We start from the raw sequence: 26,155 nt of genomic DNA, 5'->3' as shown, positions 1-26,155 counted from the left end.
AACGATCGTTTCCCTCTCACTCCTGTCGGTTAGAATGTAGATATCATCAATAGCAAACCTGTACACATGGACATGCCCTTGACCAAACTCGGCACAATGGAGGAGTCATTCACAATCTGGTGCACTGTTTTGTTTTTCTTTTTTTTTTTTTTTTGGTTGTTTTTTTTTTGTTTGTTTGTTTGTTTTTGTTTTTGTTTTTGTTTTTTAGGTCGGATCCACTAGAGGTCGCTAGAGCACTGTACAGAAACCCGTTTTGACAGCTTGTTATTACAAGAGATGAAGTCAACAGATGAAACCAAACTGTCATGTCATTTGGGAGCTTGAGCTTTGCGATTGTGGATCTGTTAATAATAAATTGTTTAAGAATATAGTTCTGGGTTTCATGCCTTTATAGAACGATTCTCTTCGACACGGTTCTTCGTCTTTCCGGTGTGTTTTAATTCTTATCCATTCATGGACTGTCACTTTGTATCATTTTTGATTGATACGCCGAAGCTGTTGTATGCTTCAGCCAATGAACGCATGTATACAAGCGGATGTGGTTTGCTGGATAATTCCACCAATTGAAACGCAGCACTCTTCCTCTTGGAGGCAGGGCTTAAGCGCTCAAAGAAAGTTGGCACGCGTCAATCATACGCAGCGCTCTCCTGTGATTGGTCCGTCGCTATGAATGAGGTGGGTCTTGACTCTCGCCGTGTAAGCTACTGTTGAAATTCCAATGCTAACCAACTTTAGCCAGCTTGCTAACATGTAATTCAGCGAATGTGAAGAACTACATATACGGCGGTACTCTGGATCTAAAGACCTAAATGATACCAATATCCAAAACGGGTACATTGTAAAAGTCGTCTTCATGCTTGCTACTGCGTGTGTCTCAGTTACTGCAACCAGGACATGTCCAGTTAGCCTAAACGCAGCACTCGGTGGATAACGAACCCTGGCAGAGCTAGCCGGTGAGCCCGTTTGGACTGGGTCTGCTTCGAGGGATTTGAACAGATTTCAACGCTCAGAGGACAAAGCCGGATGCTGTGACTACCATGAGTCCCGCAGGCTGCCCCCATGTCAACGGCTTCAAAGTGGACAACTGGAAGCAGAACCTGAGGGTTATTTATCAGTGTTTCGTGTGGAGTGGCTCAGCTGAGACCAGAAAGCGCAAGGTAACGAGTGTTTATATCCCACTGTGTGTGAGAGTGAGAGAGAGCTGGCGTCGCGTGTGTGGACAGTTCCCCGCCCTTCCACAACAAGACGCTGAATGCCAAAGTACCGTTTTCCCTCAGATACTATCCGAGCTCAGAGGCTTGGTTTAGTCTCAATGTCGTGCTCGAACTAGTCTAAATCCCACTCTCGGCACCTCACCGCGGCTGCAGTACGGTCAAACTAAAGCAAACTACTAGCATGTCACCCAGTTAACCCCCTCGCCGCTGAACGTTAGCTTACAGCTAGAGTCCGCATGATGGATCAGAAAGCTGATGATGTGCATCTGTTTGCACGGGCGATACGCCTGCAGTGGCTCCACTTCCTCCCACCGGCAGACCGCAGGCCAGCGTTACACGGTGGTATTTCCTCGCTTATGAGGGCACTGATGGGTTTAAAATCAACGAAGGATTCGTTAATCTTTTCCACACAGAGTGCTCCATATCTCTTGTATTCCTAAACCTTTAATAACACATATGCCTCATTGCCATGTTTGTGCAGCATTACAGGATCAGCAAGGTTTAACAGGTAAAGCAATAAAATGTGACTTCAGTTAGCCTCCAAGATGAAATACCTTTTCTAATAGTCATGTTATTACATAGATTTACATATCACGTAAGCACAGAGGAGATATGCACAATAATAGCATGTTGTGTTTGCATTACTAATGTGTGTCTGATCTGTATGCATACTGCACTGACATGAGATCCAGGAGGCATGTGTATAGTATATGAACTGTAGGGTCTCCTGTCCCCCTGCCTTCACACTACCCTTAAGAGCAGGAGGGCCATAATCCTTTCTTACATTACGTCTGTGTGGCACAAGATTTTTACTGATTGTGGTTCACCTTTTCATTCAGACACAGACATCTCATGGGAAAACTGTTACATCTGGTGGTCCTGTTCTGCCTGCATGTACTTTTTTTTTTTTTTCTCCCCAGCTGAAGAAGTCTGCTTAAAGTCAAATATTCATTTTTCACTGCAGCTTCAGGTCCACGATGTGCTTTAATTTGATCCTGAACAATATTTGAACCCTAAAGTTTATTATGCATTGTTATTCAGCAAGCAATGCCATTGGTGTAACCAGATATTTATGCTCGCCGCTCCCACGCTACATCTACACTGATTTGATGTAGGGGTGCAACAAAGGGAAAGGACTGTATTGTGAATCCAGTGCCATTCAAAAGAAATATTTTGACAGCAGCCCCCACCCCCTCCCGTAGTTTTCAAGCAGCAACTCCTTGAAAGTGTTACCTGTCAAAAAAACAGGTCAGACAACTCCTTAATCACTCACTCCCCGCTTCATGTTGTCCATTACCTCTGGTGTCAGCCTCAAATGGTCTACGCTGTCTACGTCAGACAGTCCGCTGACCTTTAGATGCAGATTTAATTCCAAGAATTGGTTCACCTTGAGAATTCAAAGGCTTTCACTGCTTTCAATGACAATCACATAAGTGTCTTATCTCATCTGAATGGCAGGCACATTGGATTTTATCAATCCACTGCAGAGTAAAACAGCTTTTTGATGCTAATGCAATCTTTTTCTATTGAAATAAAACACTTAAAGGGGGATTTATTATGATTTCCTCGTATTTTCTGTCATATACTCTACTGTTAGACCAGTTGATGCTAGTTAGACTAGTTGTTTAGTTTTTTTTTTTCCCTGCTCTTGGCCATGTGATGTCAATGAGAGCGGACATTTCTAACATGGTCGTGTCAGGCCGCAGCTCTGGCTATAAGCACAGAAGCTCCACCTACCTACTCTTTAACTCCTCTGTTCATGAGGTGCAGCCCATCAAATAACAGCTGGTTTCAGACAATGGAAGAACTGAGCTACTGCACCATGGCCCAGTATAAGATAAGGGGATTATTTTGAGCTGTGAATATTGCAAACCCACTAGTTGAGTCCAAGATTAAAAATACAGACCTGGACATGGTCCCTTTTAACAGCCAGTATTGGCTGCTCAAGGCACCATGAAATAAGACCATGTTTTAAAATTGGTGAGTCACTCCTTTTGAACGTCAGAGCTTAGCAGGTTTAGCAGTATTTTCTGTCCTCCTAAGGCTTTATTCTGCTAGGTTATGCCACTGCAACACAAAGTAGATTTAATGTGAAAGAGGTCCTTTGAGTATCAAACTCAGAGCTGGTGGCAAAAATCAGCAAGGTCAGAAAAGTATTTCCCTTTATAACAGTGACAGCTGTTGCTTTAAATTGAAGTGCTTTTTTTTTTTTTTTTTTAAGCCTTTTCACCTCTGTCATCAAGAAATTGATTTTCATAAATGCATATCCATATGTTGCCTCCTTGGATGGCAGGCTAGCAGACCTTTTCCCTAAATGAATGAGACAGGTGTTGCTGCATTGGCTCACATTGTAATAATGTACTCACTTTACACTTTTCTAACCAGCAGCTTTCCATGCCATTACCATCCCCGGTTTCCCCCGCCTACTAGCAGCTCGTCTCTGACATCGCAGCATTTGGAGGAATATGACACAGAGCCTGGCTGTTCCCTGAGTGTTAGAAGTACCACAAGGCCTCTTAATACACAGTGCAGTTTTCTAAACCATAACTACACAGTGTATATGTACTCTGGCTCTTGCTGACAGTTGGGGATGTGGAGATGCATAACAGAGAAGATGACACAAATCCTACATGAGTACAGCGTCCTCGGGGAGTAGCAAAACAGACGTGCACACTGTAACACTGACAGCTAGAGGAATGAGTGACGAAAGATTGTTGCATATTGATGGGTATTTTCATAATTCATGTGCTGTCCGAGCAGTTATGCACAGAGGGGCGTCTGTGTGACTGGAATAAGAATGTCTTTTTTTTAATTTTGTGTCTGTGTGCCACATTTAGACTCACAGGAGAAGCATGCTTTAAAATCATAACGAGCAGAGGTGGTACTCGGTGAGGTGTAAGCCGAAATGAAAAGTTTTTCATCTAGAGGGTTTTACTGTGGCTGTTAAGATCTCAGTGTGGATCTAAAAAAAACACTGAATGAATCAAGTTAATGCAAATATTTGGCATTTTTCAGAACTGTTAAATGAGGGTTAAATATAAAGCTACTACTTAGCTTTAGACTGAAAACTGAAGGAAACAGCTAGTCTAGATCAGTGTTTATTGCTTTTGACTGTGCCTCTGTGCCACTTTTATGAACACAGTATTGTTTGAATGCCCTGAGGGATTCACAAAACTTGATACAAAAGTGCACTTGGACTCGAGGATGAAGTGATTGGATTTGGTAGTCAATGTCACTGTGACCTCACACTCATCGTTCTTATGATCACAGTAGTTCAGGAAAACCTGGTAAAAATGTCATTTTAGAAGATGTTTACTTAAATTAAAGCATGATTTATATTTATCATTTATATTTAGCCTGCAGTGTGTAAGCTTCAAGAGTTCATATACAGTATCTAATAAGTCAGCATCAAATGTTATAATTTTCTGCACAAAAACCGCCATTATTTCACGTTTAGTTGTACACGGGCACTGTCCTCAGTCCTCATAAGTACATATATTGATCTGGACAGATGTGGATGGAAACGGCACAAAACTTGAAGGCAGTAGCTCTACTTGCTCTGCTATTCGCGTACAGATTAGACAAAGATGTAACAGGTTAGTGATTGTATGTACACTATTGCCAAAAGTATCCACTCACCCAAATCCAAATCATTGAATCCAGGTGTTCCAGTCACTTCCGTGGCCACAGGTGTATAAATCAAGCACCTAGGCATGCAGACTGTTTCTACAAACATTAGTGAAAGAATGAGTCGCTCTCAGGAGCTCAGTGAATTCCAGCGAGGTACCGTGATAGGATACCTGTGCAACAAGTTTAGTCATGAAATTTCCTCTCTACGAAATACTCCACCGTCAGCTGTTAGTGGGATTATAACAAAGTGGAAGCGATTGGGAATGCCAGCAACTCAGCCACGGAAAATCACAGAGCGGGGTCATAGTGCACACAGGTCGCCAACTTTCTGCAGACTCAATCTGTACAGACCTCCAACCTTCATGTGGCCTTCAGATCAGCTCAAGAACAGTGTGTAGAGAGCTTCATGGGATGGGTTTCCATGGCCGAGCAGCTGCATCCAAGCCTTACATCACCAAGCTCAATGCAAAGTGATGTAAAGCATGCTACCACTGGACTGTAATAATAATAATAATACCTATTATTTGTAAGTGCCTTGCAAACACCCAAGGACACTTTACAGAAATAAAATAATCACAGAAAAGAAATAAAATTCAGATGACTCTAGAGCAGTGGAGACGTGTTCTCTGGAGTGATGAATCACACTTCTCCTTCTGGCAATCTGATGGAGGAGTCTGGGTTTGAGGGTTGCCAGGGGAACGGTACCTGTTTGACTGCATTGTGCCAAGTGTAAAGTTTGGTGGAGAGAGAGAGAGGGGGGGGGGGGGTTATGGTGTGGGGGTGTTTTTCAGGAGTTGGACTCGGCCCCTTAGTTCCAGTGAAAGGAACTCTTACAGCCGGTTTCCCAGTTATGAATTAAGCATGGTCCTAGACTAAAAGGAAAAAGTCAATGAAGACCACAATAGGAAAAAGTATTTAGTCCAGGATTAGACATAATTCCTGTACAGGAAACTGGGCCTTAATGCTTCAGCATACCAAGACATTTGGACAATTTCATGCTCCCAACTTCTTGTTCCAACATGACTGCACACCAGTGCACAAAGCCGCTCCATAAAGACATGGATGAGCCAGTTTGGTGTGGAAGAACTTGACTGGCCTGCACAGAGTCCTGACCTCAGCCTGATAGAACACCTTTGGGATGGATTAGAGAGGAGACTGTGAGCCAGGCCTTCTCTCCAACATCAGTGTCTGACCTCACAAATGCACTTCTGGAAGAATTTTCAAAAAATTCCCATTAACACTTCTAAACCTTCTGGAGAGTCTTCCCAGAAGATTTTAAGCTGTTATAGCTGCAGAGGGAGGGGGGATATCATATTAAACCCTATGGATTAAGAACAGGACGTCACTTAAGTTTATATGCGTGTGAACGCAGACGAGCGAATGCTTTTGACAACATAGTGTGTGTTGAGTACAGATTTGCATTTGGTTTACACAATACAAACCTATAAGAAACTTCGTTAGTTACACCTTGCTAGTACTGGCTTTCCCTCCCCTTTACTCCCATATTTGTTGTCATTCTTCATGGAAACATTCCTCAGAGATTTTGGTCCATATTGACACGATAATTTTCTCCAGCACCCAGGTCAGATTGGCTACTTTCTCTTTTCAAATATTTATCCATGGCTATTACCTGCGGCGTTGTCTCACTAGCAACATGACCTTCCTATTTCTTCTTCGTCTTTTTCTGTTTTACTGGGGGTTGGCAACCCTCTTAATTGGAGCAAGAGGGCAGTACAACTAGAGTAGAGTAGAAGAGAATGTTATTGTTCTGCCTCTCACTACGTGTCGCTCGCTTAGAGTACCAATCAGGTGAAATGGGTAAATCTTCCACGGCACACCTAATGATTTCTCACGGCACACTTATGTGCCGCCGCACAGTGGCTGGGAAACACTGCTCTATGGATTGAGGTCCATTGACTCTGCTGGCCACTCACGAGCCCAAGTGCTTTAAATGTTCAGCATGTAGATCAGATACTCAAACCACCCATGCTATGTCCAAAGTCACTTAAATCACCTTTTTTCCGCATTCTGATGCTCAGTTCAGCAACTTCAGGAAGTCGTTTTTAGGCATTTAGAAATGCCAAGTTCATTGAGTTGCTGCCATGTGAATGGCATCTTTAAAATTGCATCTTTAAAATTGGTAAAATAAACTAGCATCAGGCTAGCTTACCTAGCATGGGCTCTGGGATAGTCTCTTAGAAGAATGGAGGCATCTACACTGATGCTTTGTCCTACAATACTTAACCATATGATGCCAGATGCCATACGCTGATGAGAATCTCTGTCTTTAGAGGTGTTTGGCTTTGTTCCTTTTTGTACAAAGCCAAACTGGTTGTTTCTCCTTATCTTTATGCTAAGCTAAGCTATCCTGATTTTTATTTGATTAAAAAAAAATTATTTCCTAAAATGTGAAACTTTCCTTTAGAGAAATTTGATAAAGTTTTTCCATATTTTTGGATTGGATTGTTTTATTATTTGATTTCTCTCGACATTGTTATTTTAGGGTTTTAGGCATAATTGACGATATCATTTGTCGCTATTGTCAAGTAGTGTACCAGATTGTACTGTCGCACTGCCCTTCCATTTTATATTTATGAGCTTACTGGTCTAGAGCTCTAAAACAGAACATGTTTCATAAAGTGTCATTGATATCAGCCTTCCTCATCATTCCAGCTTTAATTTTCTTTCACATTTTCTCCTCTTGTCTTTGTCTGTTCCTCTCCCATATACCATCCTCCACCCGCTTTCCTCGCTCTTGTCTGTTCTTATTTTCCCTACACTCCTCTTCTTAGGCATTGCTCATTTCTTCTCACCTCCTCATATTCATGCTCGCTCATTGGCATGCCAGCTTGTCATCTGCATGCTTTTGAACTGTTGCTATCTACCCTCCATCCACAGTCGTGCCGCCCTTTTTTCTTTCCAACGCGACTGTCAAAAGAATGTATAGGAAGAACCATTCATAATTAAGAGGTGTATTGCACTTTAAGTTTAAATTCATTTTACATCATCACCATTCTGTACTTTAGCCAGAATACAATTGAAAAGCAGAATGCTTCGTGCCGTGTAGCTGCATGAATGTCTTGTAGGTTTTTGAGTCAATGTTCATGCACTTAGTGATGAAGTGTCACACAGACCCTCATTAAAGAAACTGAAGAAAAGAGGCTGAGGAAAATCTGATTTTTATATATTTATTTATTTTTAACCAAATGGAAAACACAGTAGTTGAAAAATAGGTTTTGGCATCCAGAAGTGTAAAATAATAAATGTGCTCACTGCATCTACTTGGACATCAATCCCCCATGTCCTGGAGATGTTCCACACGGTGCGTTCAAATATAAGATCTTGAATAAGACATAAACAGGCACCAGGATATGTAAAAAAACACATTTCAAGTGGACTTTTACCTTTTTGTGTCTTTTATAAACTGTTGCAATGATGGATGTTTGTTTTACACATGGCCAAAATTTCAAGTAACGAGGTAAGCGTGTGAACATTTAGTGAGCCTAAAACTCAGGTTCACACTTAATTGCTCAGTTTCAGTCAAAGAGATTGCTGGTTAGCAATAGCCAGCAACCGCTTGCCAACTGGTTGGGGAATACGTATTTCCTAGCAACCAGAGGTTGCCTGGGGGTAACTGACCGGTCTCTAGGCTGGTGTGAATGAGGCAGTGATTCTCAAATCCAGGCCTTGAGGCCCCGAGTCCTGCAGGTTTTAGATGTGTCCCTGATCCAGATTTGATTCAGGTGTGCTGGATCAGGAACACATCTAAAACCTGCAGGACTCGGGGCCACGAGGCCTGGATTTGAGAACCACTGCCTTTAAAAGGAGAGGAGCTAAAATGGCTTGTTTCAGAGTCTGAACCTTAAGACTGCACCAAGGCCCAGTATAAGCTGTAAATCATACACAACTATGAAAAGTACCCAAGAGTCCAAAAATAATCTGGAGCTGTAAATAAAAATAATAAGTCCACTTTAACATGTCATTTTACTCAGTTCTGACTGACATTACAGCAAATCACATGATACATGCAAGTCCCGTCTTTTTGCAAGGTTAATTTGACCAACTCCTGGTTTGTATTAGCCAAATAAACAAGAGACCAATCGTGCATGTTGGCCACACTTTTCCTTTTAGAATAAATGATTTGTATTATTACGATTATGACAATAGCTGGATACTGAAATAGAAAGTCAAGATTTTGAGGTTACATTAATTGCAAAGTCACTTCTGTGCAGCAGAACGGGCTAAAAACGTTAGGAACATTAAGAACATATCTTTGAGTTACAGTGTTAGCAACACAAAGCTTTGCATATCTGGTGAGCAAAATTTGCATTTATTTCTGCTTGTCTGATTAACATGTTTTAAGCTCTTGTGCTTGTATACATCATATATGGAAATTCTTTAGCTGTTTAGATGGTATTGCTTCGCTGTTTTTACAAGCTACTACTAGCTTGTCTTTGCAGCATGCATTAGGTTTGGTTTTTTTTTAGCTGTCAGCAGCTGGAAGTAAAGAAAGCCCTGAGCTGCAGATGCTGAAACATTCATCGGGGTTGAAGAGAACTGCAAAGTTCAGCGATTACCATCTTTCTGGGTTCTTTCCAATCTGTTAAGGCTGCAACAGGTGGACTCCAGGAAAGTTCTGGATATATCTCATAGGGCATCTCACCACAGTTGTAAAAGCAAAGAATCTGAAAACATTTCTAAATAATACATTTCAGGGTTTGATTCTAATCAATTTGCAACAAATAAATATATAAAAAAATGTTTTTACTTTGTTGTTTTAATTTCTGACATGTGAGAGTGATCAAAGTAAAGTGCCATAGTTAGCGGTAGTGATAAATTTGACTTGAAACCCTAGCTACAGTTTACATTTTTGTTTTGTTTTTTTTGTTTTTTTTTAAGTTTCAGAAGATTCCTACAATCGTTTCATCTCTCTCTCATCTCACCCCCCCCCCCCCCACCCCCCACCCCCACCCCCCCACCCCCACTCCCCCTCTCTTTCAGGCCAAGTCATGTATCTGCCACATGTGCGGCGCCCACCTCAACAGACTCCACTCCTGTCTCTACTGCGTCTTCTTCGCCTGCTTTGCCAAAAAACATATCCATGAACACGCCAAGAGCAAGAGGCATAACCTAGGTATGACACACACACACACACACACACACACACACACACACACACACACACAGAGAAGCAAGATGATCCGTGCCTTATAGCAAATGTAGATGATATGAACACAAAAACACACCCCAGCACAACAACATCAGGGCTAATTATACAGCTAGTGGCTAATGGAGTTGCAGCCTAGTGTGACTGCATTATAGGCACCAGAGCATGAGTGTTTACGTGACTATGTTTATAATCAACTTCGACTTGCTTATATTAATACCTATATTTCACCTGTTACACATTGTGGCATTTAGAGCTACAGAGCTGTGAGCTGTAACGCAACTGAGTGCAAGACACATGCAATACAGCGTAAAAGGCTTGATCTCAAGAGGGTTTTGAGTGTCACCTGTGTATTTATCCTCATGCAGCCCATTAGAGCGAATGTATGCATTAGTGAACTTGCTAATGAGCAGGCACTGAGGTCTGTCTTGGTGGCTGCTTAAAATTAAGCATTTTATTGGGTACACCTCCCTGCTTTACAAGGCTTCTCTCAAAATCTCTGCAGTTTTCACCGGTGTGGGTATTTATAAGCAAGAACAATGAGATCTGTCTCAGCCTTGTTTAGACAGGATTAATATTCCAGGTCAGTGAAGGTAATGCAGAATACTGCACACCACTGGTTTCAGTGATAATCTGCATCTCTCTTTTAAAAATGACTGAGCAGGCTTTTATTTTCAGGAACTGAAGCAACCGCACTGTATTTCTCACAACAGCTCACACGGAGGCCGTTTGGTTGGCATGAGATCCCACAGTAGGAAATGGGAAAGTTGCATTTCAGTTCAATGAATTATATATTTACAGGAAACAGACGAGATCTGGACAGCTCCAGATTTGAAGAAAGACGTGGGTGTTTGATGAACAGCTGGTGGTTTTCGCCCATCGCTTCGACTCCCACTGGGACACACGGCCTGTGATAATGAAAACATTGCTCACAAGTGACTGAATTATTGTGAAAATTGCTGGATAGTACCTGAACTCAGGCAGCATAAACAGCTGCTAAAGAATCTACTCTGCTGTGTGCAAAAATCGCTAGTATTCACGTCCAAATAGGTGATGAATGAAAGGAAAACCCACCACTACGTATGTTGTTCTTCCTCCCTGAACTTCCAGAACGGCTCCAGTGTGTAGATTGTGCGTGCCCTGCAGCAGTACTAACGAGACGTTCTTTGAGAGTTTGTAGACGGCCAAGAAATACCCATCGGTGTTAAGTTGAGATTGGGGCCCTCCTCCAGAAAGCAGATTTAACAAACTCTGACTCAAACCATAAACGCTGAGTCGATGAACTCTGAGTTCCAGAAAGGCTCATCAGAGTTAGCTCAGTCAGCTCTGAGTAAGTGCATTCATGCGTAATGAAAGAAAGCCATCGCTGATACCAAGATGGCACCGTGGCAATAGGTAAACAAAGAGCAGAGCCTCCATTTGAACCCAGTGGATTGAGGATGTCGTGCATGCCAACGTTGACTGTGACATTTATCTAAGAACAATAGCAAGAGAGGGGAAAATAATCATTTTTATCAGCCTCATCCAGTCAGTCTTTTTTTTTTTTTTTTTTTTTTTTTTACATAAGAGGAGCAATTATGAGCAGTCACGGTGAACTTTTACATGACAGTCATGCATGCAAGAGGAAAAAGATAAGGGTGAGTGATCGGAAGTGGAAGTTGCCTGAATGGAAAAAATGATGACACGTCTGTTTCTTTGCCACCTCCTCTGTAAGTAATGATCTCAGGTAGTGCTGACCAATACATCGCTATTTTATTGGGATGAACATGCTCAATAAACACACCGCAAAAGACTGCCTGAAGCACAGCGGATCATACCAGTTATTTTATTTCTACATTTACACTCGGCATGCTAACCTTGGACCTTGTTGAGTATAATTAAGTAGTTTGGGGCCTGTGTTAACACTGTATCTATTAAAGCTGAGAGATGCTGTAACTTCATTGCTGGTGTGCAGACTTCATTGCAAGTCATGTCATTACAATATTGAACAATTGTATTGCACAAGGTGGAATTTTTCACATTATTATTTGAACAATACAAGCGTATCATCAAGCTCATAGGTTCCTCAAGAGCCTCAACAAGTCTTAGAAAGCACCAAATTCTTTAATCTAAAAATAAGGCCTTAATTGTTATGGAGATGTCTTCAATCACTTTTTCAAGAGTGTTAAATTGATGAAGCATGGGGAGCAGTATTATTTTTGCTGGTGCTGTTTACGTCGCAATTTATAATGTCAGAATAATTGTTGACATCCGTTCATCTTCTGCTTATCGGTTAATGCAGACTCCACACAGCCAGCTGGTGGATTCAAACCCAGGACCTTGTTACTGTGACAGTGCAAACCACTACACCGCCGTGCTGCCCTTAATCCCGAACATCAGTTTTATTTTAATTAATTTACAGAACACCTTTCTTATTAACAGATCGAGAAGACAGGAAAAAAAAATTATTTTGTTCTGTGGCTAAAATGATCACACCAGATTGTTCTGTCCGTTAGCTGGTGAAAACTGAGGAATTGCAAATTAAATGAAAACTGGCTTCAAACAAATTTTTGTGGCGTGGCTGAGGCGAGGCGTATTTTATGGAGGAAGTGTGTCGCAAGTGGCACAATGGGAATGAAGGCAATGGAATCCCCCGCAGTGTTCCTGGACTCTGGAATTCACCACACATTTCCATGCAGGTCTGACAAGATTAGATGATCAAGTTTGGATGCTAACAGATGCTAAGAAGCTGTGTTTGTTAAAGTGATTGGTGAGAGGCTCGACCAAATAATTGACCAAAAAAAGTCTTAAATGTAACCTGTAGGGTCCAAAAGGGATCCAGTTAGTTTTACTGCTTTTTCTAGACTAGACAACTGGCTTCATCTGGTGCTCTCTGACACCCATACAGTCGACATCAATTAATCATCTTGCATCAACAAAAGTAGAAACGAGAGCTGTGGAAAAGTACTAAGCTTTGAAACTCAGGAACATTGTGTTACTAGAAATGATCACATAGACAGCTGTACAACCTTTTATTGCATTTGACATTACCGAAAATATAAAAACGGCAACATTTAATTACACCGTAAACAGCATATTATCTGCACCAAAAGGCATCATCCTGTTAGTCTGAAAGCAGCTCGCCGCCCAGCGACTTTCATTTTTATTCTCCACATAATGGAATTATGTTTTGAGCTGTAAGTGAAGAACGCCACACTGCAGTGTTTTGGAGGAGAGCGGTGCTGCAGCAAAGGCACTGAGGGCGTCGGTGACAAAAGGCTGGATTTGGCAGATGTTGGAGAATCTGCTTTTTGGTTTTTATCAAGCCTTCTTTGCTTTGCCTTATCACTCGGCTCAGGAAGACCCCCTGCTGTGTGTTTGTGTGTGTGTGAGAGAGGGAGAGTCCCACATGTAACTGTTAGCTGCTGTATTCAATTCTGCAAAAATTGTAAGAAACCATCTAATACAAGGGAAGAGAAAAGGTTTTCTTTTAAAAGGAGGCAGATCTCAATAGGCTCATGATGAGGTAATTAAGTCATTTTTAATGAACCCTGTGGAATTAGCCTCCATTAAACCCGGCCCCTCCTCCTCCTCACCCTCCTCCTTCCTGTTTTTTTCCTCCTGTTTTTGCCATTGCATCTCTTTCATCTCCTCCTTTTGTGGATTTTCCCCATTCTGTTCACCTCCTCATGCCGACCTCATCTCGCTCACTCCGTCCTCTTCTCTTTCTGCCCTCCTCTTGTTCCCATGGTTACCCGATGACCCTTTCGATATTCAAAATTGTTCAAGGACTTCATTTAATTTCACTTGGCACCGTTACCCTCATCTGTCAATTCTTGCTGTTTTTCCTTTCATATTTGCACCTGCTTTTCCTCACCTGCCTCCATTCTTCCCGCTGTACCTGCAGAAGATGACAGCCAAGAGAAAGGCCATCAGGCAGGTTGTTATAGCAACAGCAAACAGGTTGCCGCAGGGTACAGAGCAGGTGAGGAGAGAGAGGGTAAGAGGGAGTGGAAGGACCATTTTGGACTGAGTGAGCATTTAAGTGAGTCTGTGATGCTGAGAGATTACCTAGAACGGCAGCATCCTCACCTTTTGACTCCTCATTGCTCTCTCCAACATTTCTGGATGGTGTACACACATAACTGATCTGTCAGCAGATAAACCCAACTACCTGCCATCGCAACATGACCTAAATACAAGAAGACTGAGAGATGAAGCCGTTAGCAGTTTACACAGTTTGCAGCAACATGCAACCCTTTGTCTTGTGAGGCTCTAATAAACTGAGTGTCCCTGCATTTGAATAAAATGACATCCTCTCCTTCTCCTTGTTCGCAACATCCAGCTATCGACCTGCTGTACGGGGGAATTTACTGCTTTATGTGCCAAGACTACATTTACGACAAAGAGATGGAACAGATTGCCAAAGAGGAACAAAGGAAGGCCTGGAAGATGCAAGGTACGGCAACTCTAAACACTCATAGCCATGCGCATAATGTGGCAACATACCCACTGCGCCAAGTGATGTTGTCGTTGATATAAATCTTAGTAGTACAGTTCTTTAAGGCTAAAGGATTCTAGACAAGATCTCACCAAATAACCATGCTTCTGTCAGTACGTATGAAATGTTAAAAAGCAACACCCACAGTCGGGGATCTTGAATTTAGGTATTTGAATGTTGTATGTTTGGTTGTTTACTTGAGACAGGAGCACACAAAAAACCCCTCATCTTACTGTACTTTATAGAGAATGAAAGTATATTGCAGCCAGAACAGTTAAAAATAGCCATGAAGCATTTCAAGCTCATGTTAAGTAAATTATATCAAAGAGAACAGACACGATGACGTCCTCAGCCAGACTTTGGAGAACAGTCTGGCTTTAAATGTATCTGCTGAGGAAACTGTTTTACCACCAGGATGTATCAGCATTCCACAACGCGAAGGACAATTATGATATGACAGCCTAGACACACATCGCACATGAATGCATATATGATGTAGATGTATTTAATTACTAAGATACAGTACCAGTCAAGATTGGACACACCTAATTCAGTGGTGTTTCAAAATTCTCTGCATTGTAGATTAATACTAATGTCATCCAAACTATGAAGAAATATATATGGAATTGTTTAGTAAACAAAAAAGTGTGAAACAAACCAGAATATGTTTTATATTTTAGATTCTTCAGAGCAGGCACCTCTTGCTTAGATGATAGCTTTGCACATCTTGACATTTTCTCAGTCAGCTCTATGAGGCAGTCACCTGGAATGGCTTTCAGTTCTTGCCCTGTTAATGTGTTTGAGACTGTTTGAGTAATGTTCTAATCCATATTATGGCAAGAACGACTCACTTAGAAAAACAACAGTCCATCATAACTTTAAGAAATGAAGGTCAGTCGATCTGAAAAATTTCAAAAACTTTGAAAGTTTCCTCAAGTGCAGTCGCAAAGAGCCTCAAACGTTATGATGAAACTGGCTCTCATCAGGACCGCCCCAGGAAAGGAAGACCAAGAGTTCCCTCTGATGCTCAGGATCAGTTTATCAGAGTTACCAGCCTCAGAAACCACAAGTTAACAGCACCCCAGATAAGAGCCCACCTAAATTCACAGAGTTTAAATAGCACACACATCAACTGTTCAGAGAAGACTGCGTGAATCTGGACTTTGTGGTTGAATTGCTGCAAAGAAGCCACTTCTAAAGAAGAACAACCAGAGGTAGAGAATTGCTCGGGCCAAAGGACACAAGGAATGGACATCAGACCAGTGGGAATCTGTTCTTTGGTCTGAGGAGTCTGAGATTTTTGGTTCCAAACACCATGTCTCTGTAAGATGCAGAAAAGGGGAGCGGATGGTTCCTACATGTGGAGTTCCTACCATGAAGTATGGAGGAGGAAGTGTGATGGTGTGGGGGTGCTTTGCTGGTGACACTGTTGGTGATTTATTCCAAATCCAAGGCACACTTAACCAGCATGGCTTCCACAGCGTTCTGCAGCAACATCCCATCTGGTTTGTGCTTAGTGGGACCATCATTTGTTTTTCAACAGGACAATGACCCCAAACACACCTCCAGGCTCTGTGAGGGCTTTTTAACGAAGAGGGAGATGGAGTCCTGTGTCACATGACCCGGCCTCCACAATCACCTGATCTAAACCCAGCTGAGATGGTTTGGGAAGAGGTGGACTGCAGAGTGAAGACAAAGCTCAGCACCTCTGAGAACTCCTTCAAGACTGTTGGAGAACCATTTCAGGCGATGACCTCATGAAGCTGAGAGAAGGCCAAGAGTGCAAATCTGTGATCAAAGCAAAAGGTGCCGACTTTGAAGAATATAAAATCTTAAACATATTTTGGTTTGTTTAACACTTTTAAGTTTACTTCCTGATTCCTTCATAGTCTGGATGACTTCAGCATTAATTTACAATGTAAAAAAAATAAAAACATTAAATGAGAAGTTGTGACTGGTACTGGATATCAGTTTCGATTCATACTATAATGTGTGTTGTCATATACTGAATGCTTTCGCATTATTCCTAAAACATTCATGTCTTCAAACCTTCTTTAAATGGGAATTTTAAAAAGCAGTTCAAGTGGGTTCATACGTATGTAACAGTTGAGAAATCTGGTTATGGCCAAAGCAGTGTTTTAGGAATTTGTTTTGTTTGATTTAGTATGCGTACTTGCTGCAGCCTTCTAAATTAGTTATAACTGTTAATAAGCTTGCCTTGCCTTCCTAAAGCTTGAAGAGAAAGATGAGGGTAAGATGCAAATCTTTAAGTCTCTGTTTACATGTGTTCTAGGTATAGGGGAAAAGTACTCAACGTGGGAACCCACAAAGAGGGAGCTGGAGCTGCTCCGCCACAACCCCAAAAGGAGGAGGATCACCTCCAACTGTACAATTGGTTAGTGTTTGTTTAACACACACACACACACACACACACACACAGCACTCACTCAGTTTAACAGACAGAGTGAAAATTAAGGATAAAGAAAAACGATGTAAAGGCATAAAGATGAAGCAGCACTGCCATCGTTGTGAGACGTACGTTACAGCCTTGAACTTGTGAAAATGCAAATGTCTGACACAGTTTGATCGGACATCAGCCGCTCTTTAACCTGCCGGCTGCATGATGGCAGATTTTGCTGATGTGCTAATAGCAGAGCAGACTTTGTGGTTCATTCACGCCGGTGGTGTGAATGTTTCACCCTGACTGTGGAGAGGAAAAGTGTGAAAAATACCCTGAACTTATTGTCCTGAAATTGTCCATAATTCATGCATGAAAATGGCTAAAAGCACACACTTTTAAACCTTAATGTTATTTTACTATAGTAATGAGTATATTTGACTATCAAATAACACATTCCCACTATGTATGTGCAACATTATCACCTCTCTGTTCTCTCATAAAATATTTTATTCAAGCTAGTAACAGAAATCAGCCTGAACCTTTTTTTCTCTGAACCACAAAAAGGGAAAAAAAGTTTTACACATTTGTGCTGAGCAGTGGCTTCCTGATTGGTTTATTGAAAGGCCTCAGCCAACCAGAGTGTCTGAACCTACGACCTTCTTGCTGTGAGGTGACACTAGTGTTACCTTGCAGCAAGTGTGCACGTAGCTTATTCTCATCCAGTATTTAATGATAGAACAACAGGCACTGTTTCCAGCAGCTAATATTTGAGGATTTTCCCCATATCTGTGAATTAAACTCTTATGTTTTGACTCTTGTATAATGTTGTGAATATTATGTCTTTGGTTGAGCTAAACATGCATTTAGGTTTTTTACTGTTTTGTAAAAGTAGTCAACAATAAGAAGCTATTAGTCACAGCCCGAGGTGATACACAGCAGGCTGTATAAGAGGTATTTATTGTAGTAATGAGGAATATTAGAGTGAGGCAGTGGTGGGAACTGGCAGCATGTGGGAGTGAGGAGAGCTGGCATACGTTTAACACCTTGTAGCAACCTGCAGGGATGTGCTCTAGTGCCAGTAACATCCCTGGCGCTGTCTTATTACAGGCCTGGTTGTTCAGCCATGAAAACATTACCACCTTTCTTCTTTTCTGCTTCCTGTCTTTCTTCAGCCTTTTCTCCTGCTTCCTTCTTCCTCTCCCCCCACCTCGTTTTCAGCACGTGGCTGGGTCTGCTTTAATCAGACAAGGGTTTCCCTGCATGCAGTCCAATGTTGCCTTAGGGACGTTGCAACGTGTGTGTGTCTGCCGTTAAGAGCATTGCAGCTTAGTTACCCCACTGCAGCAGCCAAGAAGAACGATCTGGCTCTCTTCAGCTCTCTCTTTTTTTTTCCTTTCTTTTTCTCCCCTCCACACAATCTTGGTTTTCTGTAACTGCTTTTATGTCTGTTTTTCTTTCCTTCCACTCACAGGCCTGCGCGGGCTGATAAATCTGGGCAACACATGCTTTATGAACTGCATCGTCCAGGCGCTGACACACACTCCACTGCTGCGGGACTTTTTCCTCTCCGACCGCCACAAATGCGAGATGCAGAGCAACTCCTGCTTGGTGTGTGAGATGTCGCAGCTCTTCCAGGAGGTGACTTCATCTTTTATTTTTTATTTCAAGAACTTGGAAAGAAGATAATTAAAAAGTGCAATTAAAAATACCTTTTGCCCCCCCCACACTCCTTCAGTTCTACTCAGGCCACCGCTCACCTCACATCCCGTTCCGTCTCCTTCACCTTGTCTGGACCCACGCCCGTCACCTGGCCGGTTACGAGCAGCAGGACGCCCACGAGTTCCTCATCGCAGCACTGGACGTCCTGCACAGACACTGCAAAGGTCAGACACACAAGGACGATATGATGAACAAGCTGAAAAGGACACCAAAACTGAGAGATGAGACTTTGAGCTAGGTGTGCTGAAGAGAGAGTGCGCTTAGTGAATGTTTGACCTTAGACACATAGTTGTGAGTTAGGAGGTTAAGTTTTTTTTTTTTTTTTTTTTTTTTTTTTATTTAATTAATTTGTGTGTGTGTGTGTGTGTGTGTGTGTTGCATCCCTACAGATGACAACGGGAAAAAAGCCAACAACCCGAACCACTGTAACTGCATCATTGACCAAATCTTCACAGGGGGCCTGCAGTCTGACGTCACCTGTCAAGTCTGCCAGTAAGTGTGTGTGTGTGTGTGTGTGTGTGTGTGTGTGTGTGTGTGTGTGTGTGTGTGTGTGTGTGTGTGTGTGATGCCTCACTAAAATCTGTATTAAGAGATTAAATTCTGTAGTTCCATCATGCAGTCACACAGAACAGGCCTCACTTGTCTGCATCAGAATCTCTAATGCCCTGCCTTGAGGTGACCCTTCTCCCCCTCCCTCCCTCCCTAACACCTCCACTCTCCTCCCCCTCCCTCCCTCCCTAACACCTCCACTCTCCTCCCCCCTCCCTAACGCCTCCACTCTCCTCCATCATTCACATATTGCACCATCAATCACACACTTGGTGAACTGCTACACTGCAGCAACAGGAAAAGCCTTTCATGGCATGCCATCTGTAAAGTTGGTCTCTAGTTCCACCTGGTGGTTTGTTGATACAGTTGACACTTAAATGGAAGCAAGTCGAGACCTGGAGTTTCATATTCAAGACCAGCATTTTTTTCCTTTTATCTATTATTTGAACACAAAACGCTGTCAAAGAAGTTGTGGTTGCACAAAACGTATTTAGCTGCTAATTTACTTAGAAACGTTTATGCTCTTAGCTCCTGGGAAGACCTTCAGATGTGGACCTGTGGCTCCACCTACAGTACTTGCTGTGCATCTTATTTTCATATAAGAAATACTTTCACATAAATACTTTATTTTTTTAGGGGCATTTTTAATAATAATATGTAGTAGTAATAATATATGGCGGTAATATTATTATGTTGTATTAAAGAGCGTTTTATCATGTGATATGAAAGATTTCATCTACCTGTGCTTGTGGCAGCGGAGCTGACTCAGTCTGTTAGAGAAGGTGCTCCGCTGCCTGTTCGGTAAATGGTCCAGAGGATGATCAGGATTATCCATGATAGATAGCTTTGTTCAGTGGCTTCCTCTCCACTACAGCATGACAAGTGTCAAATTTGCAGCCAGCCACAAAGCCAACCTTTCCTGATCAGTTTATTTAACCTGCTGGTACCACCAGCTCCGATGCCACCCCCAGTGAACCACAGCAAATCCACTGTGTGAGTGAGAAAGCATTTTTCTGCATACATTGAAAGGATCTCAGCTTCCTTAGAAAATGGGAGCCTGCTCATCCCTCATTTTGTGTACGGCCTCAGTGTCGGTCTTCCTGTTGTCAATGTAGACGCCCAGGTACTTTTCCATCCCATCAACATCCTGTGCCTGGGTAGACGCGGCAATCACCACCTCTCTGGTCGTATTCACATTCAGAAGTAGTTATAGGTCTTTAGTTTTGGTTTGTTTATTTTTGATAATAACTAACTTCCTGCAGCTGTCTTTTTGCAGTCCATCTGCTACGTGCTGAACTGACCTTTTCACCTGGTGTAACCTTTCTAAGTCCTGTACAGCTGGGCTGTTAATCGTTTAACCTAAATATTTTTTTTTTTTTATGAAGATTTGCCTTTTCACATTGTGATAATCAGTATAGAGCATATATTCATTTTTGCAGTGATGTTGCAGTGCACTTTCCCTCCCTCTCTACAAACCTAAATCGACTGATTAAGTCAATTCAAACCAGGATCCCGGATTGCTGCTTCCCAAATGTGGATCTCCTGGATGTAAGAGTCATCTTAAACAGCCATCAAATTTTATTAAAGCTCTTGTCAAGACTATTGACATGCCTTTGATACAGCGCTTGTTCTGATGACATGGGTGGCTGAGTGGAGATTTATGGCACCGGGAACTGAAATTGTTACAGCAAAGGAACTGAGCTAAATTTGACAGAAAGCTGGAGTAACAAAGTTAGTCCTGCAGTGATACATCTGGTGATTGTGCGATGGCCCCCTTGGCTTAACAAGAATACTGCGCATTACAGAGAACATAGGCAGAACAACGGATGATTTAGTGGAGCTCTTAGAGAGTTCGCAAGAGCTGTACTTTGGAAAATAGATATTAATTAATCAGTGTTGGGCTTTTTTGGTCACTGTGAGAATAACTGTTAGCATTTCCAGCAAGAAACTCTTTGGTTTTAATCCATCTGTTCAAGGTACAAAAAAGTCACGAGTATAACATGAGCCAAAGTACTTCCAATTAATGTTCATCAGCAGAAAAATGTAATCTGAGCAGGTACTGATAGTTACTGCCAGTGTTATTTTGTCTTTCACTCTAACAGGTAACTAATATTTGAGACCCTGTTTTCTTAGTTCTGCAGATATAAATAAACCGTTTTGCAGACTTCATTCAGAAGTCGGATTATTTCAGTGGAATTATTTGGCTCTGTGATTTTTAAGTTTTGCTGTCTTTTATCTTAAACTCTTCTAAAATCTATCTTTTACCTCCTTTCAAGACAGTGACAGATTTTTCATGTTAAAGTGGACATATTCATTTTTTTTAAACCATATCTAGACGGTTACATAGTGGATTCTCATATTAAATGTGGCCAAAGTTTCAAATAATGAGGTCAGCACATGAATAAGTCATTCAAATGAGTCAACGCTGACTTCACACTGCTCTAAACAGCTTTTTTGTTTTGTTTTGCTTTGTTTTTCTTGACCCTTTTCTCTGTATGACGTCAGTAAGAGTGGATCTACTTAATGTGGTCGTCTCAGTCAGCCCCGCCCACCCGCTGTTCAAACCTGCCGTTTTTGAGGGGCACCTTATCCAAAGAAAGATGCTGTAAAGCGAAGGGTTGGGACGGCCCATTTTAAGATGCTGATTATTTTGAACTATGAATCATGCAAAGCTAGTTTAGTAGAGTTCAAGAATAACAATATAGAGTTGGAAGTGACCCTGTCACATGACATTTGTTCCTAGTGGCGTTTCAACAACTATAGACCCGTTTTGGGACATCAGCTTGGACCTGCCAGGCTCTTCTACACCATTCTGGCCTCTCAGCCCCGGAGGAGATGGATCAGCACTTAATGGAGAGAGTCACACCACTGGAGCCACAACACTGACGGACTGTCTGCGCAGGTAACTGACATAACAGAGAGACACAATCTGAAATATCAGCATTAAGCTTTATCAAAGGATAAATGGGTGTTTTTGTCTGTCATGTGGTCCTAAAATGAAAGGAACCATGGCAGCTTTTTTAATCAGCACAATCCTACATGCACACAAAACTCAGACACACAAGTCTCAAACGTCAGCCCAAAATCATCACATACTCTGAGACGATTTCCTGCCCTTCCTGAATGTACTAAGGAAGCAGCAGCACTGGTGACATCATCACAAAATGACAGGATCCAAACCCCTTCCTCTCCTGTCCAGGTTCACCAGACCAGAACACCTCGGGAGCAGCGCGAAGATCAAGTGCAGTGGCTGCCATAGTTACCAGGAGTCTACCAAACAGCTGACGATGAAGAAGCTGCCCATCGTGGCCTGCTTTCACCTCAAAGTAAGAGAGGTCTTGTTTGACAGCCAGTGTAGGCGACATTTATTACCTGTTCTAACGCTTGTGTATGTGCGTGTGCACTCAGAGATTTGAGCATTCAGCCAAACTACGGCGGAAGATCACGACTTATGTCTCCTTCCCTCTGGAGCTGGACATGACCCCATTCATGGCCTCTAGGTGAGCATAATCTAAGCTGAAATTAAATGCTGCTGTCTGCATGCTCAGCCTCACTGATAGTAATATCTGTGTTCATATGAATTTGTATGCATATGATTTTTAAATCAATCATAAACCATGTCTGTCCCTAATGACTGATCGTTGTAGCGGAGTCGACACAGTGCCTGCATTTTTGGGCCTGTCAATCATCTGGAACAATATAGTTGCCATGTATTATTTCAGAGTGGATTATCTGCTCATATCATCCTTAATGAACATACATGTACTATATATGTAGACTAAACACAGGTCAAAGTCAGTCACTTTGCAGTGTGTGTTTATTTATAGGATGCATAGAGGGGAAAAACCAGCTGGTATGTTGTTACAGAGTCTCCACTGTTCTGCCATATGTTTCAGTAAAGAAAGCCGAATGAATGGACAGTACCAGCAGACTGTGGACCCTTTCAACAATGACAACAAGTAAGAAAGGCAACAAGCTCCTGAGGCAGCACGCAGTGTTGCCAACTCCTCAGAAAGAAAAGTAGCTTTTGGCTGTTTGCTGAGGACAGTAACTTTTTTTCCACGCAGTCTCCAAAAGTCTCCAATAACACCAGAAAAGTCATTAGATTTGTCAGTAATCGCTTTTTTGAAGAAAAAAAAAAAAGTTGCCAAACACACACACACACACACACACACACACACACACACACACACACACACACACACACACAGGCAGGTCTTCAGGTTTCTCTCGGGGGTTATCAGTGGAAACCTGCGTTTCTGAGGGACAGATTTTGCATGATGACAACTTCTATGGACTGCAACCTAGAAAAACAAATAGTTGCTCTTTGGCACAACATTTTGCTACAGAACAAGAAAATGATGAATATTGAGAGTACATTCTTGGGTCATACAGGTGTAAGGTAAATTTAGCTTCAGCTCAGATGGAACTATGCATTCACTGTTGTAAGTTCACAGCAGACAGGCTGGATCCAGAAAGGGAAACGGTGGAAATGTTATGATGTGGGGCCGCATTAGTGAAAAAGGTGTCGGGAGATTTGTCAAAGTGGCCGAAAATGCTCTGTGTAGAAAGTTAGAACATCTCAGGGGGAGGTTAGTGCAACACTGGTGTCCTGCATGACAAAAAACTGAGTAATAAAAGTTCAACTTTCTTCTGCTGCACTGAATTCTTACTGTAAATGAAACTGCTGCAGGACAGTATAAGCCAAACTCCAGCCTGGTCTTCTTTCTTCCTGTTTCAGATATAGTTTGTTTGCAGTGGTGAACCACCAGGGGACACTAGAGAGCGGCCATTACACCACTTTCATCCGACAGCACAAGGACCAGTGGTTCAAATGTGATGATGCAATCATCACCAAGGCTAGCATCAAGGACGTACTGGATAGTGAAGGGTGAGAAAGTCAAAGCACTGGGCCGAACTGTACTTTACACCTTTTGCTTTTGTGTTTCCACTAACTGATCCTGTGGTGCTTTCATCTCCTCAGGTACCTTTTGTTTTACCACAAACAGTTCCTGGAGTACGAATAGGTCCCTCCATCAGCACCGCCTGCAGGAGGAGCTGAGGGAGGATGCAGGGATTAGTTGCACGGGAAAAGGTAATGGAGTGATGAGAAAGGCAAAGAAACACAAGCCTATCTTATTCACTCTCATTGGCAACACTCACTCTGTCACAGAACCACCCTTACTTACATGCCAGTCTAGTTCCTCTGTGTGACATTCAAGGACAGTGTCTGCTGTGCAGGAGAAATCTGAATGGATGGGCCCTAAAGGAACTTTATGTGCTTGTTTTCACTTGAATTCAGGGGATGAAGAAGAAAGCAGCTTTAAAAGTCTGTTTTCAGATACTAGAAGAAAAGTCTCGTGTCTCGACATTTTTCTCTTATCAGACACAAACTGAAGAGAAGCTTCACTTGATCACAAACGCTGACCTTCACCAATGTCTCGCTACATGCTCCTTGCACAGCTGCATAAAGTACCGTGTAGGGGAAGAAGTGAAGCAACAGCTTTCAGCAGAGCTAAAAAATCTCTGCTGTGATTTTTTTTTTTCTTTTCTTTCTTTTTCTTCTTTTTTATTCACTTAACCTGCAAGGGCAACCTTCTGGACACAAGCACACTCGTCTGACACACCTACACTCCTCCAAAAGACCAAATATTTCAAGAATCGAAGTTTTCTTATGCATTTTAGTTCAGAGTGCAACGACTGGGAAAGAAACAAGTACCACCCGATGAATAAGTATTCTGTCTGAAGTCGATTCCATTTTTATTACTTGTGAGTTTGTTGTTAATTTCCCTGAAAAGGACACGAAGGATCAGTTATTTTCTGCCTGTCTCGTCAAAGGGGAAAATACAGTAGATATATTTTTATACATACTGCAGTTAAAAGCATTTGTTTACGGTTTTGCATTCTCCCTGAACTCTCACATTGTTTGTCTGTCTTACATTGTGCTGTCAATCATATATATATATATTTTTTTTTTTTTTCTTTGAACACAAAAGGCAAAATAATGCTGATGATTTTCACGACACTGCTGCTTTTTTTTTTTTTTTTTTTAATAAAGCTTAATTTAATTTTTTCTCCACGTCGTAATGATGCTATTTCAGGTAAATGGCAAAAAAAAAAAAAGAAAAAGTACATGAAACAAAAAAGGAGGGTAGTGAGTCTGTGTAGTGGGTCACGGGCTCAGTCCTGCAGTGTTAACTGTCGGCCGCATGTTGCTCTACTTCAGTGTGTTTATATGTGTGTGAATGTGTGCACGTGAATATGCCCGAGAAAGGGGAGGTTTAAAAAAAAATTAAAAATAACTCAACATAGGTGCGTTTATATAAAATGTGTTATTGAGTGTAAAGAGACAAAAAAAAAAAAAAAAAAAAAAGCACGTATGTGTCCTGTTTGTATGCACGTGTGTCGTGCGCGTGCGTATGTAGCGTATGTTCGTGTACTGAATCAGTACTTGCATTTAGCATGCCGTCTGAGCTGGGTATCACAGTTTGATAGGGTTTTTTTTTTGTTTTTTTTGGTTCCACATGTTGATGACGTGTGTAAAAGTATACATGTACAGTTTGTATGTAAGCGACAAAATGGTGAAACCTCAAAGTTGACTTGTTCTTCTATATTGCTGGATCCAGCCACGGGGTCATAATCAGAAAAAAAAAATCATAATAAAATGAATAAATACTTGTCTTGAGCCAGTCAGTCATTCCGCAAAAAACAAACACATGTAACTGCTGCAAGAACTGGACACAGTGATGGAAAGACACTCAAATAAAGAAGAATCTATATCTGTAAAACCCTTGTGTGCTGCTTATTGTCATTAATTATGTAATATTATATTTTTTATTGCATTTCAGTTGCTACAGTTAAATTTGATGTTGCTGTTTGGAGAGTTTCCTGTGAAAGAATCGAGCTTAGACTGTGCAGTGCTCATTGCAAGGAACACAGGCGCTGCAGATCAGACTCTGCAGGCCTCAGTTAGCAGTTCGTGGCACTACAGTTTG

General features: G+C 41.8%; 1 protein-coding gene across 1 annotated transcript; it reads left to right on the top strand.

Moving 5' to 3' along the window:
- Positions 1-662: 662 nt before the first annotated feature.
- usp22 (ubiquitin specific peptidase 22) lies at positions 663-25,533 on the top strand. Its single transcript, XM_030755890.1, has 13 exons — positions 663-1,157; positions 9,846-9,978; positions 14,336-14,449; positions 16,785-16,886; positions 18,364-18,530; positions 18,628-18,775; positions 19,001-19,103; positions 21,904-22,062; positions 22,360-22,486; positions 22,569-22,660; positions 23,057-23,119; positions 23,902-24,051; positions 24,145-25,533. Exons 1-13 carry the CDS (start codon positions 1,038-1,040, stop codon positions 24,185-24,187), a joined length of 1,521 nt encoding a protein of 506 aa, XP_030611750.1. The 5' UTR covers positions 663-1,037; the 3' UTR covers positions 24,188-25,533.
- Positions 25,534-26,155: the final 622 nt, after the last annotated feature.

The sequence above is a fragment of the Archocentrus centrarchus genome, chromosome 19 (genome assembly GCF_007364275.1).
Source record: "Archocentrus centrarchus isolate MPI-CPG fArcCen1 chromosome 19, fArcCen1, whole genome shotgun sequence".
Taxonomy (NCBI): domain Eukaryota; kingdom Metazoa; phylum Chordata; class Actinopteri; order Cichliformes; family Cichlidae; genus Archocentrus; species Archocentrus centrarchus.
This window is presented reverse-complemented; position numbering and strand designations above follow the sequence as displayed.

Bases quoted from the DNA above. Each gene is read 5' to 3' on its own strand.
- usp22 (XM_030755890.1), top strand. From the start codon at position 1,038: ATGAGTCCCGCAGGCTGCCCCCATGTCAACGGCTTCAAAGTGGACAAC. The intron at 19,104-21,903 runs GTAAGTGTGTGT...ATTTGTTCCTAG, and splicing joins GTCACCTGTCAAGTCTGCCA to TGGCGTTTCAACAACTATAG. The intron at 22,063-22,359 runs GTAACTGACATA...TCTCCTGTCCAG, and splicing joins CTGACGGACTGTCTGCGCAG to GTTCACCAGACCAGAACACC.